Source organism: Babylonia areolata, chromosome 23 (assembly GCF_041734735.1).
Source record: "Babylonia areolata isolate BAREFJ2019XMU chromosome 23, ASM4173473v1, whole genome shotgun sequence".
In the NCBI taxonomy this organism is placed as follows: domain Eukaryota; kingdom Metazoa; phylum Mollusca; class Gastropoda; order Neogastropoda; family Buccinidae; genus Babylonia; species Babylonia areolata.
In genome coordinates, this window is record NC_134898.1 from 46,926,341 (window position 1) to 46,945,621 (window position 19,281).

The following is a 19,281-nucleotide window of genomic DNA, read 5'->3' on the forward strand; positions in this document are numbered from 1 at the left end:
CTGTCTGTCTCTGTCTCTCTGCCTCTGTCATTACTGGTAATCTTTATATCACAGGTAGGAGTGATGTTTGTATCACAGGCAGAAGTGATGTTGATGTTGCAGGTACGACTGGTTCCAGAGCAGCAAAGCGGTGACGCTGGTGGTGTACACACGCAGTAAAAAGGTCAACTCGGACCACGTCACCATCAGCAAGACCGACAGAAACCTCAGGGTGGCCGTCTCCATAGAGAAATACACCTTTAAAATTCATCAAGGTGGTGTGTGTGTGTGTGTGTGTGTGTGTGTGTGTGTGTGTGTGTGAGAGAGAGAGAGAGAGAGAGAGAATGTACTGTTTTGGAAGTGTGTGTGTGTGTGTGTGAGAGAGAGAGAGAGAGAGAGAGAGAGAGAGAGAGAATGAAGCTGTTTTGTATGTGTGTGTGTGTGTGTGTGTGTGTGTGTGTGTGTGAGAGAGAGAGAGAGAGAGAGAGAGAGAGAGAACAAAAACAAAATTTTATTCCATAGGCCTCCGGCCCCGAGAAACAAAAAGAATAATGTAGAATGCCTATCAAGGAAAAACGAAAACATGAACATGGTTCTTTTTGTTTCTAGGGGCCGGAGGCCTATGGAATAAAATTTTGTTCTTGAGAGAGAGAGAGAGAGAGAGAATACATAGCTGTTTTGTAATTGTGTGTGTGTGTGTGTGGTAAATCAGATCTGTGCAGGTTTGTGTGTGTGTGTGTGTTGTAAAGGTTGCTTTAAAATTGTTTCTTTCTTTCTTTGTACATATATATATATATATATATATATATATATATATATAGAGAGAGAGAGAGAGAGAGAGAGAGAGAGATTTTAGTATCATCAGAAAATTGTGTCATTTTGTGTTCCGATTTGGTGTGCAGTTTGGTGCATTTTATTGTGTTAGTTGGGAGGAAATAGACGAAGGAATCAGCTGGGTTTTTTTTAGTAGTTGTTGTTTTTCGTTTTTTTTCTAATGGTTTTAAAACGTTGTCATCGACAAATTTGTGGTTTGGGGAATATGGTGGACAAGAAGAGGGACTGCATTCCATGTGTTTCATGTGTTTGTTCAGGAGTCAGCAGTGACTTTTCAAACTCAAAGAGTGATCAAGAAATAGGAAAGAGTGGTAACTCTCTCCATTAACAAGGTACACAACTTTAATTTTTTTTTTTTTTATAATCTTTTTTGGTTGTTGTTTTTGTTTTCAGAGCTGCAAGAAGACGTTACAACAGACTATACAGGTAATATGCTTTGAAAAAAAAAAATTAAGCCAAGAGAGAGAAAGTTTGTGTGCAAGTGCAAACACACCTCATTTTTTTTTTTTTTTTTTTTTTTTATATATGTGATTCACTGATTGCCTGTCTGCATAAGTTGAGCTTTATATAGGTCATGCATATTTAGACTGAATGGATATATTTACTTGAAAAATTAGTATGTGGTCCTTTTAGACTGAATATATATATATATATATATATATATATATATATATATATATATATATATATATATTTGTATTTCTTTTTATCACAGATTTCTCTGTGTGAAATTCGGGCTGCTCTCCCCAGGGAGAGCGTGTCGCTACACTACAGCGACACCCATTTTTGGTTGGTATTTTTTCCTGTGTGCAGTTTTATTTTGTTTTTCCAATTGAAGTGGATTTTTCTACAGAATTTTTGCCAGGAACAACCCTTTTTGTTGCCGTGGGTTCTTTTACATGCGCTAAGTGCATGCTCCACATGGGCCCTCGGTTTATCGTCTCATCCGAATGACTAGCGCCCAGACCACCACTCAAGGTCTAGTGGAGGGGGAGAAAATATCCGCAGCTGAGCCGTGATTCGAACCAGCGCGCTCAGATTCTCTCACTTCCTAGGCGGATGCGTTACCTCTAGGCCATCACTCCCCTCCACATATTACATTCTTTATGCAGTCAGATGTAGATACTATGGAATACAGTTGGGGGCAGGGGAAAAAAAGGAAGAAAGAATCTTGAGTTAGACATGTTTCTCATTAACTCATTTCATCCCAAGTAAAACTAAGTAATCTCGTTACCCCTGACCAAGTTATTTTTAAAAGTGATGAAGGCTGAAAGAGGGTTAAGTCAGAAAAGTAAAAAGTAAAATTTTGTTTCAGAACGGATTGTTGTTAGATTTAGTGTGCATGTCATAAAGGGATTACTGAAGCATGTTCAAAGCGTAAATTGTACAAAGCTGTTCAGTTTAAACAACAAAAGACAAAACAAAACAAACAAACAAACAAGAAACTGAAAGCAGAGTTCAAGGACACAAGTTTCTTCTTCTTGGGGCCATTCTGAGGGACACTGGCAGACTTATCTCCCTTCATCAAGGGAAGTAAACAAGACAAACCAGTTACGCATTAGGGTGCACCAACACTGGAAGTACTGTTTGACACTCAGGTTCCTTGTCCCGTGGTCTCAGTTGTGTCATGAGGGACATGTGACATGGGATGAAATTAGTTAAAAGATTATAAGATTTCTTAGGTATGAAGAGGGTTAAAAGATGTTAGATTCCTTTTTTTGCACGCAGTGTTTTCATTTCTCTTACATCATGAACAAGTTTGCATACTGAATGCTTGCTTGGGTTTAGACATGAAAACGATCATGGGTGAACCAGTGTAAATACTGAAATTTCTCTGGAGACTTTTTTTTTTTTTTTTAGCTCAAAGGGGAGGTTTCAAAATTGAATATTGAAAATTTTTTTTTTTAAAGGTGGTATAATCCACTTCAATTTACATATGTTAGTGTGTTTGTGTGCGTGAGTGCATGACTGAAGCCTGACTATTGACTAAACGACTCGCGGGGGAGGGGGGGGAACAAATGATGAGTGTCTAAAGGCAGCTGTCACAGTCGGCTCTACCCAGGTAGGCAGCAGCCTTCAGTGTGCAGATGACTCTGTGTTTGTAAAAGGGCTTAGGGCTGTAGGGTCTGTGACCAAAGATGGACGCCGTGTAAGTATTAGTAATGATGATATGTTAACTCTTTCTACTCCAGGTACAAGTTATCTCGTACCATGATTACTTTCCCTGTGGACCACTGTTCTAATTTTATTCATTCTTGTCTTGATAGTTGTCATTCTAAAACAGAACTGTTTAAGGATTCCGGAAGCATGAAAACAAAGCTTTGTTCGACTGATTTAAAAAAAAAAAAAAAAAAAAAATTCTCCATTGATTTTTGCTGTTTTAGTGAACCACCCAGTTTTTTTGGGTTTTTTGACTCACTTATGTAAACAAAGTGAGTCTATGTTTTAACCCAGTGTTCGGTTGTCTCTGTGTGTGTGTGTGTGTGTGTGTGTGTCCGTGGTAAACTTTAACATTGACATTTTCTCTGCAAATACTTTGTCAGTTGACACCAAATTAGGCATAAAAATAGGAAAAATTCAGTTCTTTCCAATCATCTTGTTTAAAACAATATTGCACCTCTGGGATGGGCACAAAAAAAATAAAAAAATGAAGTCTAATTATATGCAAACTGCATTTACTGTTATATTATATTTTTTGTATTCTCTAAACTTGGCACTTTGACCTCTTATTTGACACAACAACAGGAGGAGTCATTATTATCATTTTTTTTGTTCAAACAGGAACTTCTTTTGCTAAGCATGGAATTTTTTTAATTTTGCAAACGTTTTGGTGCAGATAGTAAAAAAGGGAAATTACTCTGTAATTAATGCTAGGGGACTTAATTTGCCACAAGTGAGTCTTGAAGGCCTTGCCTCTCTTGTTCATTCTTGTCTTGATAGTTGTCATTCTAAAACTGAACTGTTTAAGGATTCCGGAAGCATGAAAACAAAGCTTTGTTCGACTGATTAAATAAAAAAATAATACTCCATTGATTTTCGCCGTTTTAGTGAACCACCCAGTTTTTTTGGGTTTTTTTTTTCTGCAGTGATCTCATGTAGTGCTGGTCCAGGGGAGTTGTAGCAGGCAGCATGTTGCTGTGGGGCAGAATGCGTTAAATGTATCCTTTTGGTGTCATATACTGTACCATGTCAAACTGATGCAAACTAGGACCTGACCTCCCTCCGACTTGGCCAGGTTTTTCCCTTCATGGAGGTCAAGGCGCCAGTGACCCTTGGGGTTGGGGTCACAGGATGGCTGATGCCCACGGGTGGTTACCCTCATTCTACCCGTACTGGGGCGCACCTATGGTGCACGCTGGGTTGCCGGGAGGACCAGGGGCCAACCCCTTGTCCGCTCCCCACCGGATCCAACCCAGCACATCTCACAGGGTGACACGCACAGCCCCGACAAGTGGGATCGACTGACACGAATGGATTCCAACCGGACGATGGACACCAATTCCCACACCACCTTGGTAAACAGGAAAGGGGCAAGGGACAGACCAAATGGGAGGGCCGAGAACTGGAACACCTTGTCCCTCCACACGAACCTCAGGTACCGACGGGATGCCGGATGGATGAGGATATGAAAATAAGCATCTTTCAGATTTTTGTTTGTTTGTTTTATTTCCTGCAGTGAAGGTACACCCAGAGTCGGGGAAGGTGGAGATCGTCCTGCCAAAGAGCGAGCCAGACAAGCAGTGGCCGTGCCTGGGAAAACCCTTAAGGGGGGACAAGTCCTACATCAAAACCTTCCAGGCTGGTACGCAGTATGTTGCATCTTCCCTCTACCTGTTCGCTCACGGACATTTTTGTTTTCTCTTCCTCTTTACTTTCCCTTCGCCTGTACCTTGTGTGTGAAAAATTACCCACACTTTCATTCAGATATTCATAATTCGGCCAGGTTTGCAACTATTTAACTGAAATTTTATGACTTTGTCTATTTTTTTTTTTATTTTTTGCTTATTCCCAACCGAAAAAGGTGTTGTTTTGTTTGTAAACAAAGGAGTTGATAATGATAAAATCGTTTGAAAAAAACCCAACAAAATCACCTGTATTGTATTACTTCTTTGTCACAACAGATTTCTCTGTGTGAAATGTGGACTGCTCTCCTCCTCCTAGGGAGAGCGTGTCTCCACTATGCAGTACCACCGGGTTTTTTTTCTCTCTCTGTCTGTCTGCAGGTGTATTGTTTTTGCTATCAAAGTGGATATATCTGCAGAATTTTGCCAGGGGGGCAAGCCTCTTGTTGCCATGGGTTCTTTTACATGCGTTAAGTGCATGTTGCACACAGGGGCCCTCAGCTTATCACTTCATTTAAATGACCAGTACCCAGACCACTACGTATAGTCCAGTGGAGGGAGGATGTGGCGACTTCTTCGTTCATGGGCTGCGACTCCCATGACCGGGATTCGAACCTGGGACCTTCAGACTGAAAGTTCAGTGCTTTGATCACTCGGCAGTGGGTTCGAATCTCGGTGACGGCGCCTGGTGGGTAAAGGGTGGAGATTTTTACGATCTCCCAGGTCAACATATGTGCAGACCTGCTAGTTCCTGAACCCCCTTCGTGTGTATATGCAAGCAGAAGATCAAATATGCATGTGAAAGATCCTGTAATCCATGTCAGCGTTCGGTGGGTTATGGAATCAAGAACATACCCAGCATGCACACCCCCGAAAACGGAGTATGGCTGCCTACATGGCGGGGTAAAAACGGTCATACATGTAAAAGCCCACTCGTGTACATACGAGTGAACGCAGAAGAAGAAGAAGAAGGTCACTCGGCAGTTGCGCCTGTCAGATATGGGGCTGGACCCATGGACTCTGATTTCCTAGTCAGGCGTGTTACAACAAGGTCACCGCTCCATGCGTAAACAAAGTGAGTCCACATAATCGACCTGTGTGGGCTGTTTGTGCATGTCCTTGATGATCTTAAACACTGGCATTTCTCTCAAGAAAAATTTGGCGATGTTTAGGAAATATACTGGTGGAGTAATAGCCAGTTATGGATGGGATTTCTGTAGCATCTCCTTTTGATAGGATGATTTGGTAAAGTGGGATGAGAGGTTATAGGTCAAGGTCTTTACTTATCAAAAATTTGATAGGAAAAGGATGTATGATGTTGTCTCTTGTGAAATTATGAAAAGAAAAATGTTTTGCTTGGTTTTGTTAATCTAACACTGTTGGTTTTGTGGTTTAATCCTGATGTCAGTTTTTCTTTTTCATCTGAGTTTGTATGTGTGCTTGTGTATGTGTGAGAGAGGAACTGTGTGTGTGTGTGTGTGTGTGTGTGTGTGTGTGTGTGTTCTATCAGCGGCACTGTACAACTCATTTCTGACCATTGCTTGAGTGTAGGGAGGCGGTGTATCAAGCGTGCACAGTAACGGCCACCATACAGCAGTGACCCATGGCATGATTCTGTTGTCCATCCTATCCCCTTTGATGTGTGTGCATGTGTGAGTGTGTGTGTGTGTGTGTGTGTGTGTGTGTGTGTGTGTGTGTGAATGTCTGTGCTTCTGTGCGGACTGAAACTGAATCTTGGATGATTTTTTTTTACATTAATATTTTTGATTTGGTTTAAAATTTGATGTTGACTGAATGAGACTTGACTGATTTTTTATTTTTAATGTTGTTTGAAATGAGTTTTAAAAAATTTTTTTTTATAAGTTTTAACATTATTTTGGGTTGTCTTCAACTTATTTTTTCTTTTTTTTTAAACTTACAGGTATTCAACCCTGTAATGGCCCCTTCCAGTCAGCTATCCCATATAGGCAACATGGTTTTGATTCCTGTGCTTCTGCCACATCAGCATTACCTGACTGATTGATGCTGGTGTGCAGAGACGGTGTACCGGGAATGCACGGTGCAGTCGATAGCGCCCGTGACCCATGACGTGATTCTGCTGACCATCCGACCCCCGGAGGGCTGCCGACTGCCGGTGCCCATCGGCCACCACGTCCAGATCAAACACAAGGTGTCAGGTGTGTGGTTATCAGGATCACAATCACAGCTTTGTTACCTCAGTCAACATGTGCGTGGTTTTCAGGATCACAATCACAGCTTTGTTACCTCAGTCAACATGTGCGTGGTTTTCAGGATCACAATCACAACTTTGTTACCTCAGTCAACAGATGTGTGGTTTTCAGGATCACAATCACAGCTTTGTTACCTCAGTCAACAGATGCGTGGTTTTCAGGATCACAATCACAGCTTTGTTACCTCAGTCAACATGTGCGTGGTTTTCAGGATCACAATCACAGCTTTGTTACCTCAGTAGGAGAAACTAAGTGGGGTATGAAATCTGAAAGGCGAAACAGCCGAGTGGTTAAAGCGTTGGACTTTCAATCTGAGGGTCCTGGGTTTGAATCTCAATAACGGCGCCTGGTGGGTAAAGGGTGGAGATTTTTCCAATCTCCCACGTCATCATATGTACTGACCTGTTAGAGACTAAACCCCCCCTGCGTATACGCATGCAGAAGATCAAATATGCAGGTTAAAGATCGTGTAATCCATGTCAGTGTATGGCTGTCTACATGGTGGGGTGAATAAGCAATGTTACATGTCTGTCTGAGTGTGTATGTGTGCATGCCTGAAATCTGACTGAACTACGCAGGAAATGAATAATGAGTGCCCGATGGCACCTGTCAGCCAGCTCTACCCAAGTAGGCAGCCTGTTGTGCAAATGACCTTGGGATTGTACAGTGCTCAGAGGATAGGCACTATATAAATATCCATATCAGATCAAATCAAATCAAATCTGATACTGACTTTGGAGGGAAGTGATGGCAATCTCTATTATGGAGAGCGTGGTCAGTCTGCCTCTACGATTATTGTTGGGGGTGGGGGGAGACGGCCGGTGACCTGGGTGTGTTGAATCAGAACAGACGTTACTGAGCAGTTTGATGGGACTGGTCCTTTTAAACTTCACATCTTGACACCAGTGGGAAATGTTTGTGTGCTCTTAACTCATTGATCCCTGACCTTGAGCTTTGCTCTGGCTTCAAAATACATCCCATTAACTCTCTCCATACGAACGGCGAAAGAGACGACGTTAACAGCGTTTCACCCCAATTCTTCTTCTTCTTCTTCTTCAGGCCCATAACTACAAAGTACTCATTGGGGGAAGCCTGAGGACCGCAGACGCAACCTCCCTTCTCCATCTGTCTCTGTCAGCAGCCGCTGGCAGCAGCTCACGTGTGTGGAGTCCGGTCCATTGTTTGATGTTCTCATGCCAGTTCTTCTGCTGTCTTCCTCTTCTTCTCTCGCCCTCAATGGTGCCTTGCATGATTGTTTTGGACAAGCTGGTGTGTCGAGTGTTGTGTCCAAACCATATCAGCTTTTATCACTTCACAGTTGAAAGGAGAGGTTTCCTGAGGTCCAGCAAGGTTCTCAATTCTGCTCCGTACATGTTCATTGGTCCTGTGCTCGATCCAGGGAATTTGAAGGAGCTTCCTCAGGCATTTGTTCTCCAAGGCCTGGATCTTCCTTTCAGTTTTGGCCGTCAGTGTCCAATTACCATCATGAAAATATTGCAAGCGGAAGGCTCTTATACTGAAGAGGTGAATGTTGACAAAGAATACCACAATTCTGACGACGGAAGCTAAAGGTTGGGTCATTCAGACACCCACTGGACATCCGATGGGTCTGTGTAGAGGAGAAGAGAGGACTGGCCGTACTGAGTGAGTTAAAACCGTCTTTCACATTTCTACAAAGGCATAAACCATAGCAAGGAAAAGGAACTAAGTTCTTCAGTATTTCTGGATGTGTCCACTTGTGATTTGGGGGAAAAAACAGTATATTTTCTGTGTGTTTACTGCATCAGTGTCATGGCGTGGAAGCATGCTGAGGCTGTCAAGTCCCCAGAGCTGAATGGGTTAATTGTTTTTATGTTCTTCATATGATTTTTGACTCACTTGTGTAAACAAAGTGAGTCTATGTTTTAACCCGGTGTTCGGTTGTCTGTGTGTGTGTGTGTGTCTGTGTGTCTGTGGTAAACTTTAACATTGACATTTTCTCTGCAAATACTTTGTCAGTTGACACCAAATTTGGCATATAAATAGGAAAAATTCAGTGTATCACAAGTGAGTCTTGAAGGCCTTGCCTCTCTTGCTTTTAATGATATTTTATCAGATTTTATATAAACAATCGTGTGATTTGTTTTCTGATTTCCCTCCATGCATCTGTTCTCCCTTCGCTTTTATTTTTATTTATTCATTTATTGGCGTGGGAGTCTGTGCAGCATTTTTACATGCATGCAGTTGGATGTCGCAGTTTGAATACATCAAGTGTGTGCATTGGTATTGATGTGTTCTTGTTTCACATGATATGCAGTGGTCTGTGTGTGTGTGTGTGTGTGTGTGTGTGTGTGTGTGTGTGAGTGTGTGTGTGTGTGTGTGTGTGTCTGTGTGTGTGTGTCTGTGTGTGTGTGCAAAGCGAACACCAGCACCACTACGATTTCCATGTGTTTTTGAACATTGGTGAGATGAAACGTTTCTGTCTCTGTGATTGTCTTTCTCTCTTGTGGTTGTTTGGCAGGTAACCATGATCAGTGTGTGTGTGTGTGTGTGTGTGTGTGTGTGTGTGTGTGTGTGTGTGTGTGTGTGTGTGTGTGTTTGTATGTGTGTGTGTGTGTGTGTGTTTGTATGTGTGTGTGTGTGTGTGTGCGTGCATATGTGTGCATGTGTGTGTTTGTGTGTGTGTTTGTATGTGTATGTGTGTGTTTGTATGTGTATGTGTGTGTGTGTGTGTGTATGCATACATGTGCATGTGCGTGTGTGTGTTTGTGTGTGTGTGTGTTTGTATGTGTGTGTGTGTGTGTTTGTGTGTGTGTATGTGTGCATGTGTGTGTTTGTATATGTGTGTGTGTTTGTGTGTGTGTGTGTGTGTGTGTGTGTGTGTGCACGGCAGGTATGGAGGTTGCACGGAGCTACACAGCAGTGCTGCCCTCTCTGGACGAAGACCGACAGGACCCCGACATGGAGCAGGGGCGCACAATCTATCTGATGATCAAAATCTACCCCAACGGGGCAGTCACTCCCTTCATCGGAACTCTCAATGCTGGTCAGTCACTTCAGCACGTTTTGACTCACTTGTGTAAAGAATGCGAGTCTGTGTAATAACCCAGTGTTTGGTTGTCTCCGTGTTTGTGTTTGTGTATATCTGTATGTATGTCTGTGTGTTCGTGGTAAACTTTAACATTGTCATCTTCTGTGGAAATACTTTTGTCTGCCAATACCCAAACTTGGAATGGGTGCTTTTAGCTTGTTGGCTTAGGCCTCTGCCTTGTTCGCCAGTGTTTCTCAAGGGGACTGTGTGTGTGACTGATGATGTTGTTTGCATTTTGTGTATTGTATTATTGTATTACTCTTTTTTTTTTTGTCACACCATATTTCTCTGTGTGAAATTCGGTCTGTTCTCCCCAGGGAGAGCGCATCGCTACACTGAGAGCACCACCCTTTTTTTTTCTGCCTGCGATTTTTTGTTTGTTTTCTTATTCAAGTGGATTTTTCGACAGAATTTTGCCAGGGACAGCCCTTTTGTTGCCGTTGGTTCTTTTACCTGCGCTAAGTGCATGCTGCACATGGGATCTTGGTTTATTGTCTCATCTGAATGACTAGCGTCCAGACCACCACTCAAGGTCTAGTGGAGGGGCAAAAATAATCTGGCGTTTATGGGATTCGAACCAGTGCACTCAGAGTCTCTCACTTCCTAGGCGGACATGTTACATCTAGGCCAACACTGCACACTCCACATGAAGTGCGGCTTCAACAGAACGCTTGGCTGTTGTAAATAGGGCTAGCCCACAGAATGGGAAGTTCAGCTGCACAGATGGGGTACAGAGTGTTGAAGTTTGGATGAAATTAACCTGATGAATGAGATGAAGAAAAAAGAAGAATGAAATTAACGCTTGCACTGATTCAAATACAATCCAAGCATTGTGACAGGCACACACACACATGCGCATGTGCGCACACATAAACCTGTGTACATTGGTGCATGGGCATGCACACACACACACACACACACACACACACACACACACACACACGCACGCACACACACTTCTCGTACCCTTAACTCCCCAAATCTTTGAGAAACCCATCCTCCCTTCACAGCCACCTTTTTTCCTTCGTCTTCCGACAGGTGACATGGTGTCTATAAGCAACCAGGCCGGGTCGTTTGATGTGTCCCGGCTGTCGGGGGTGACTCACCTGGTGATGCTGGCAGCTGGCACAGGTGTCACGCCCATGCTCCGCCTCATCTACCACACCGTCGTCATGGCGCCAAAGGATTCAGATATGTAAGGGAGTGGGGTGGGTGGTCTCTGATGATTTGTGTGTGGGAGAGGAGAGGCCCAGCGCTCAGCTTGTATCACAGACTGACATAAGCTTACGGACGGGCGCAGTAGCCGAGTGGTTAAAGCGTTGGACTGTCAATCTGAGGGTCCCGGGTTCGAATCACGGTGACGGCGCCTGGTGGGTAAAGGGTGGAGATTTTTACGATCTCCCAGGTCAACGTATGTGCACACCTGCTTAGTGCCTGAACCCCCTTCGTGTGTATATGCAAGCAGGAGATCAAATACGCACGTTAAAGATCCTGTAATCCATGTCAGCGTTCGGTGGGTTATGTAAACAAGAACATACCCAGCATGCACATCCCCGAAAACGGAGTATGGTTGCCTACGTGGTGGGGTAAAAACGGTCATACACGTAAAAGCCCACTCGTGTACATGTATACGAGTGAGCGTGGGAGTTGCAGCCCACGAACAAAGAAGAAGAAGAAGAAGAAGCTTGTATCACAGATTGACATAAGCTTACATTTCAGCCAACAGCAGAGTGAGAGCTGTATGATCAATGGTTTCTCCATTGTAGTGGGAAGTCATTTACAGCTCAGTCTTTTGTGAAGGGCTAAGACTCTCAAACTTGGAGGCAAGATTGCAATGGCTAGTAGTGCTGCAGCTTTCGGGACTAGTTGGCTTTCTGGAACCATCTCAATGCCGACTGTCCTAAAACTTGTCTTGGTGGAGAGAGTGGGGATGTAACGAGGGCAAGACACTCTCCACTATAATCCAGTTCTAGCCCAGATAGTTTGGAACAGCAGTGCCTTCTCTGCTGTTCTGAGGGTCATAGTCGGACATGACTATTGTACAGGAGAGGAGTGTGTGGTCTAGTCCGGGTGTGTGTTGTGTCAGTGTGTTTGGGAGAGTCAGGGTGTGTGTTGTGTCGGTGTGTTTGAGAGAGTCAGGGTGTGTGTTGTGTTAGTGTGTATGGGAGAGTCCGGGTGTGTGTTGTGTCGGTGTGTTTGGGAGAGTCAGGGTGTGTGTTGTGTCGGTGTGTTTGGGAGAGTCAGGGTGTGTGTTGTGTCAGTGTGTATGGGAGAGTCCGGGTGTGTGTTGTGTCAGTGTGTTTGGGAGAGTCAGGGTGTGTGTTGTGTCAGTGTGTTTGGGAGAGTCAGGGTGTGTGTTGTGTCGGTGTGTTTGGGAGAGTCGGGGTGTGTGTTGTGTCGGTGTGTTTGGGAGAGTCGGGGTAGGAGGGAGATGGCAGAGGAGTTAAGACACTCACTTGTCAGTTCCACGTCTGTGAGAGTCCAGGTTTTGATTCCCACTCTCGCTGTCCCTCCTAAGCTCAGCTGGAAAATCAAACAAAGCATCTAGTCATTCGGATGAGACAATGAACTTAGGTCCCATGTGCAGCAGACACTGTGTGCACTGAAAAAAAAACACAACATGGCAATATAAGTGTTGTCCTCGGGGCAAAATTCTGTACAAAGAAATCCACTCTGATAGGTACACAAATTTAAACATGCGCTCACAGCCTGACGAAGTGCGTCCTAGCAGATGTGATGTAGCCTGTATGGATTTTGTTTGATTTCAGTGATGCCTCCATGAGTAACTGGAACTGATAATTGTCAGGAAGCTCGGCATTGTCCTTGACAACACACTGTCCATGCAAAAATTTATCAGTCAGACATGTCAATCCTGCTACTGTCAGTTGCGACGCATCAGTTCCATTCGAAAAATATCTGTCCACTGATGCAACATCTAGACGTGTCGTATCTCTCATTCTCTCTCGCCTTGACTACTGTAACTCCGTATTGTCTGGTTTGCCTGCTTCATCCATTCAGTCCTTTCAGTGCATACAAAACTGTGTGTGTGTGTGTGTGTGTGTTTGTGTGTCAACAGGGAGGTGCTTCTGGTGTTCTACAATAAAAAGTCCTGTGACATCATGTGGAGGGAAGAGCTGGATGCGTTGGCTGCCAAGTATAGTCGGTGAGTCTGAGTGGGGGTGGGTTTTTTTTTGGTTTTTTTTTCGTGCCCTCTCCCTGGGATACTCTTCCCTAGTGTGCACATATTTTATTAGAGGGTTTGTTTTTTTTACAGGGTTCAGACAGGTTTAATTTAGAGAGGGAGGTAAGTGTCGCCAGGAGGCCACACACCAGAGGAGACCCTGCACTGCTGCTGAGTCACTTCGGTGGTGTTCAGTGGTGCCTGTTCTGATTCAGTGTACTAAGGACACCACCTACTAAGCCCCCTACTAATGACAATAATGGGTTAGTCGCAGAGCCAGACTGAGTGAGCATCCCTTTCAGAGTGGAGACCGCCACCATGCCCCTCAAACAACAGCCCCCCATGAATCTGCCGACACTGAAGACATTGACAGGACTCACTCCAAGCACAGAAGTGGAGTGGTATCGAAACTGTGGTCACCATGAGAGCAGGGCATGAAAGGCCACAGACTTTGAGACTGTTTTGTTTATACTGATGATGATGAAAGAGGAGGAGGATGACAATGATGATGATGATTGCTATGGAGGTTCATTTTGGTTTGGGACTGCATGACAAGGCTGTACTCTACGCTTCCTGTCATAATGATATCCCGGCGTTAACCAGGGCTGAGAGATGCAGACACTTGCAGTGTTGGTCAGGTAATTAGAGCAACACACCCAAAGATGCATCCTTGAAGTGGATGACACTCGACTGTGTGGTCCCAGCCTCCCCATTTAAGCCCACAGCACACTCAACTCTGGGTAGGAGCCAGCCACGGGCCGAAAAACCCACCTCCGCTGTTATTCGAACCCGCGTCCTCCCAGCCGTCAGTCCGTGACGCTAACCACTTTGCCACAATAAAAAAAGATTTTTTTTAATCAAAACCGTTTCTTTCTTTTCTTCTTCTTCTTCCAGATTCAAAGTGACGTACATTCTTTCGGATGAGCCATCGTGGACAGGGCTGAAGGGCCGTGTGTGCTCGGACCACATCTACGAGTTTGTGCCGTTCCCGTCAGCGGGAGACAACCCCGAAGTTCCATCTGCCAAGAGCAGCCTGACCTCCCAGGCACAGTCTGACGTGTCGGAAATTCCAGAGTACGGGTTTTTTTGGGTGGTGTGTTTGTGTGGGGAGGGGGAGGGGTTTGTTTTCTTGGGGAGTGCACCCCCACTCCCTCCTCCCTTTCCCTCCCTTGAACTACCAGAAAATATGCGTCATTCTGTCACACTGAAATCATTTAAGTCTGCTCTGAAAACATCTTTTCCAACAGCAGTAACAGCAGTTGTTTTTTTTGTTTTTTTTTGGTTTTTTTTTTTTTTGTAGAGGTGGGGTGGGAGCTGGTTTTTTTGGTTGTTTTTTTTTCCAGATCTTGGTGTGATTTGGTTTTGGGTGCATGTTTTGCTGTGGAGAGGCTGTTTGCTGTGTGTGTGTGTGTGGTGGGGTGCCGGTGAGCGTTTGTGTGTGTGTGTGTGTGTGTGTGTGCGTGTCTGAGTGCGTGTTGCAGGGATGCGTTTACTGGAGGGTGCCATGGGTGGGTGGGTGGGTGGTTTCCAATGTTCAGTTGCATGAGCGTTTACTGGCACATGCTTCTATGTGTTTAGGGGTGGGGGTGGGGTGGGGGAGGTGCGGGTGGAGAGGAGTATTGATGGGGAGGCGGGGGAGTGAGGAGCAAAATATAAAGCGCGCTTTGAGCAGTATTTCTGGAGAAACGGGCTATATAAATGTCCATTATACTTATTATTTGTGGCTTTGTTTTCGTGGGAATACACCCCACCCCACCCCCACCTCCCTTTCCCTCCATTTAATCTGTGGGTTTGTTTTTAGGGGAATACACCCCCCTCAACCCCTCCATCCCTTTTATTTGAGGATTTGTTTTTTTGGGGGGAATAACCCCTCCACACACACGCGCACACACAGACACACACACACACATATACACCCCACCCTCATCCCTTGGAGTTATTCGTTTATTTGCTTTGGAATACACCCCTACCCACCCCAATGTCAGTGGGGTTTTTGGGTGGTTTTTTGTGTGTGTGTGTGTGCGCGCGTGCGCGTGTGTGATAGCAAACAGGCTGGCATGTGTACATGTGCACTTCTACTTGTGTGTGTGTGTGTGTGTGTGTGTATGTATTTTATGGTTCTCATCTTGTTTCCACTGAAATGTTGTTTTTTTAATTAATGTTTTGAAAACTCTTGATGATCTTTGATTATTGTCCAGCCTCCAGCTACTGCATGCGGGTGAAAATGTGTTTGCCACGGGGGTTCAGCAGTTGTTTGTTCATTGCACCATGCTGGTCACGTAGGAATGGTTGTCGTTCTTGTCAGCCTCCTTTTGTCTGGAGAGACGATGGCTGCACCAGGAATTTAGTCCCTGCCAGGTGTTGCACTTCCTGCTGTGGCTGTGTAGACCACTGCTGGAGCGTCAGTCTCTACTGCCAGTATATATGAATCCGTGTTAACATATCACTGTGCTTTAGCTGAGAGTTTTTTTTCTTTTCTCTCTCTCTCTCTCTCTCTCTCTGTGCACAAATGCGTAATAATGTGTGAACTGTGAACATGGCTGTGAGCGTCTGTCCATATGCGTGCGCGTATGTGGAAATCAGCGTGGAAACCTTAATTACCTGTACGTGTGGTGATTTCAGAAAACCCAGAGGCAGTGATGTTGATGGTGTCGGCCCACTGTTGTGTGTGTGTGGGCCTACTGCGCCCACAAAACAGGCCCCTCGGTGAGTCCTGTTGAGTGTGTGTTCAGCCAGCCTGTCATCCTATAAGAGTGTGTGCATGTATGTGTTGGTTTGGTTTTAGTGTGTAGTGTGTTGAACAGACGTTTGTCAGTGAGCATGTGTGTCTGTAAGGAGGAGGGCGGCAGAATGGTTCAGATGCTTACCTGCCGACACAGTGGGTCAGGGTTCGAATCCCAGTCTCGCCTTTTCTCCCAAGGCTGACAGGAAAATGGGAATGAGCATCTGGTCATGCGAATGAGACGATGAACTGAGATCCCATGTGCAGCACACACAGTGGCAGTGTGAGTGTTGTCCTCTGGCAGAAATCCACTCTGGGGCCGTATTCAAGACAAAAATCATTTTGCCTGAAGGCAAGTTACCCTTGACAGGGCAGGGACCCGCGGTTACGGGGGGGGGTGGTTTTGGGGGTGGGGTGGGGGGGGGGTGCGAAGTGGGGGCTATGATTCGTGAGTGTGTGTGTATGTGTGTGTGTAGAGGATGGGGTTTGTGTGTATGCATGTCTGTATTGTGGGATCCACTGAATATTTGAATGTGCTTGTGCATATGTATGTGTGTGTATGTGTAGGGGGGTGGGGGGGAGGGGAGTATGGGTGTGTGTGCACGTACCGTAGAAGTTGCACTGCTTAGGAATGTGTGTGTAGGGAGTGTGGGGGGGAGGGACGGTGCAGGGTAATGTGGGAGGTAGTGTGTGTGTGGATGAGCGTTTTTTTATGTGTCAGGGTTTGTGTGCTTTTATTTGTAGTGTTGGGCCTGTGCACTTTTGTCTGTACCTTCATATCTGTGAAACTGCATGTTTGTTGCAAATCTATTGTGCATGTGTGTGTGTGTGTGTGTGTGCATGTTTGTATGTCTGCTTAAATTCATTTGCTTATAAGTTTATTTATTCATTATCATTATTGTCTTTTTATTTTGTTCATTTATTCTTTTTTCCCCCCTGCATTTTATTTTATTTCATTATCTGTGCTTACTTTTTTATGTTGTTCGTTTATTTATTTATTTGTATATTTGTATGTTTATGCATTAATCAAAAAACCAAAATCAATCATCCAGGACGAATCACATCCAGCTTTTGGGATTTTCGAGATGCTCCCCTCAGGTCGACAGTACAGAAGTATAAGGATGAAAATCAATCGCTTTGTCAATAGTTTTTTTCCCCCAAAGCTGTCAGTGCCCTGTCTCTCGAACAAATCCAGTATAATTAAATAGAATTGTCCAATCAACAACCATCTCCTGAAGATCTAGTCATTAGCCCCATCCACATGTAATATGCGGCTTCTGTTCAAGTGTGTGTGTGTGTGTGTGTGTGTGTGTGTGTGTGCGCACACGTGCATGTGTGAGTATGCACAAGTTTTTGTATTGATATGCACTTGTATGTATCTTAATTTCTACTGTATCTGTGTTTGTGTATGATTTTCGATTTATGTTCATATCTCGTTATGTACTATCCACCCCAGTATTCCTTGTGACCCCGGTACACTTGGTAATAAAGACATATTCTATTCTGTTCGAATTTAATGATGTATCCATTTACTTTTTTATGCACTTTTTTTTCTTCTCTCTCTCTCTCCTCAAGGCCTGACTAAGCGTGTTGGGTTATGCTGCTGGTCAGGCATCTGTTTATCACATGTGGTGTAGCGTATATGGATTTGCCCGAATGCAGTGACGCCTCCTTGAACAACTGAACTGAACTGAGCTGCGTGTGTGCGTAAATGCGTAATTAGTGTGCGCACCGTGCATTTGCCAGGGAATGTCTTTCCATATGCACAGACACACACACACACACACACCCACCCACCCACACACATGTACAAGTGTCTACATGTGTGAATGTGACAATCAAGGTGGAAACCTTAATAACCTGTATGTGTGGTGTTTTCAGAAAATTCATACTCACTGATGTGGATGGCTTGAACCCACTGGTGTGTGTTTGCGGGCCGACTCCCTTCGCCAACCTGGCCACTCAGTGAGTTCTGGGGGGGGGGGGGGGGTGAGGGGGGGGGGGGGGTTCCAATGAGCAATAATGATAATAATAATATAATAATGGATACTTATATAGCACAGTATCCAGAAATCTGCTCTAGGTGCTTTACAAAAGCACTTTTGTTTAACATAACACATTACATCTATGTTACATACACACACCAAAATGTGGCTGAACACACGCGCAAACGCACACACACACACACACACACACACACAGTGCATACATACATTTTAACATTCATGTGTACCTAACAGCTACCCGCAACACATACACACACGTAGGCAAACACAAACATACATAAACACACATGTGCGCGTGTGCACCCGCCCACACACACACTACACATTCATATACATGCATGTAGTTATGTACACATACATACGTATACACACATAGTCAAGCACAGCTAACGCAAAGGAAGTGGACTTGCCACAATTGGAGTTATTGCTGAGGGAAAAGGTGAGTTTTGAGACGAGATTTAAAAGATGCAAGGGAATCAGAATGACGGAGGTTATCAGGGAGCTTGTTCCAACGTCTTTTGGCGATTGAAAAGAAAACGATCTGTGCCCACAGAGCAATGTATGCGTTGGTATGTTTCTGTGTGCAGTGTGTTGGTGTGTCTTTTGTGTGTAGTGTGTTGAACAGGGAGAAAGGTAGCAGAACGGTTCAGACACTTCTCTGCCCATAGAGTCTACATTAGGGTCTGGGTTCGAATCCTGCTCTCACCCTTTCTACCCAAGTTTGATTGGAGAATCAAAGTGAGCGCCCAGTTACGAAGACAAAAACGATAAACTGAAGCAGCGTGTGGGGTGCGCACTTGGCGCTCTGAAAGAGAACCGATGGCAGCCAAAGTGTTGTCCTCTGGCAGAATTGTGTACGGGGGGGGGGGGGGGGGGGACACAGGAGCTCTGTGTGTGTGTGTGAGTTAGAGTCTGAAACCTGATGAATCCACCAGTGTGTATGTAGTCAGTCCGTGTTTCACACCTGATGAATCCACCAGTGTGTATGTAGTCAGTTAGTGTTTCACACCTGATAAATCCACCAGTGTGTATGTAGTCAGTGTTTCACACCTGATGAATCCACCAGTGTGTATGTAGTCAGTTAGTGTTTCACACCTGATAAATCCACCAGTGTGTATGTAGTCAGTGTTTCACACCTGATAAATCCACCAGTGTGTATGTAGTCAGTGTTTCACACCTGATAAATCCACCAGTGTGTATGTAGTCAGTGTTTCACACCTGATAAATCCACCAGTGTGTATGTAGTCAGTCAGTGTTTCACACCTGATAAATCCACCAGTGTGTATGTAGTCAGTCAGTGTTTCACACCTGATGAATCCACCAGTGTGTATGTAGTCAGTCAGTGTTTCACACCTGATAAATCCACCAGTGTGTATGTAGTCAGTTAGTGTGAAACACCTGATAAATCCAGTAGTG

General features: G+C 44.5%; 1 protein-coding gene across 2 annotated transcripts in view; it reads left to right on the forward strand.

Annotated features, from left to right (window-relative positions):
• LOC143297789 (cytochrome b5 reductase 4-like) overlaps positions 1–19,281 on the forward strand; it is a 151,326-nt gene that overhangs the window by 122,780 nt on the left and 9,265 nt on the right. For both annotated transcript variants that reach the window (XM_076610281.1, XM_076610279.1), the window contains exons 7-16: positions 103–254; positions 1,207–1,239; positions 4,490–4,615; positions 6,692–6,832; positions 9,759–9,911; positions 10,995–11,151; positions 13,033–13,119; positions 14,032–14,211; positions 15,760–15,843; positions 17,741–17,824. In XM_076610281.1, coding sequence (XP_076466396.1) covers positions 103–254; positions 1,207–1,239; positions 4,490–4,615; positions 6,692–6,832; positions 9,759–9,911; positions 10,995–11,151; positions 13,033–13,119; positions 14,032–14,211; positions 15,760–15,843; positions 17,741–17,824 — 1,197 coding nt within the window. The remainder of the gene's footprint in view (positions 1–102; positions 255–1,206; positions 1,240–4,489; positions 4,616–6,691; positions 6,833–9,758; positions 9,912–10,994; positions 11,152–13,032; positions 13,120–14,031; positions 14,212–15,759; positions 15,844–17,740; positions 17,825–19,281) is intronic.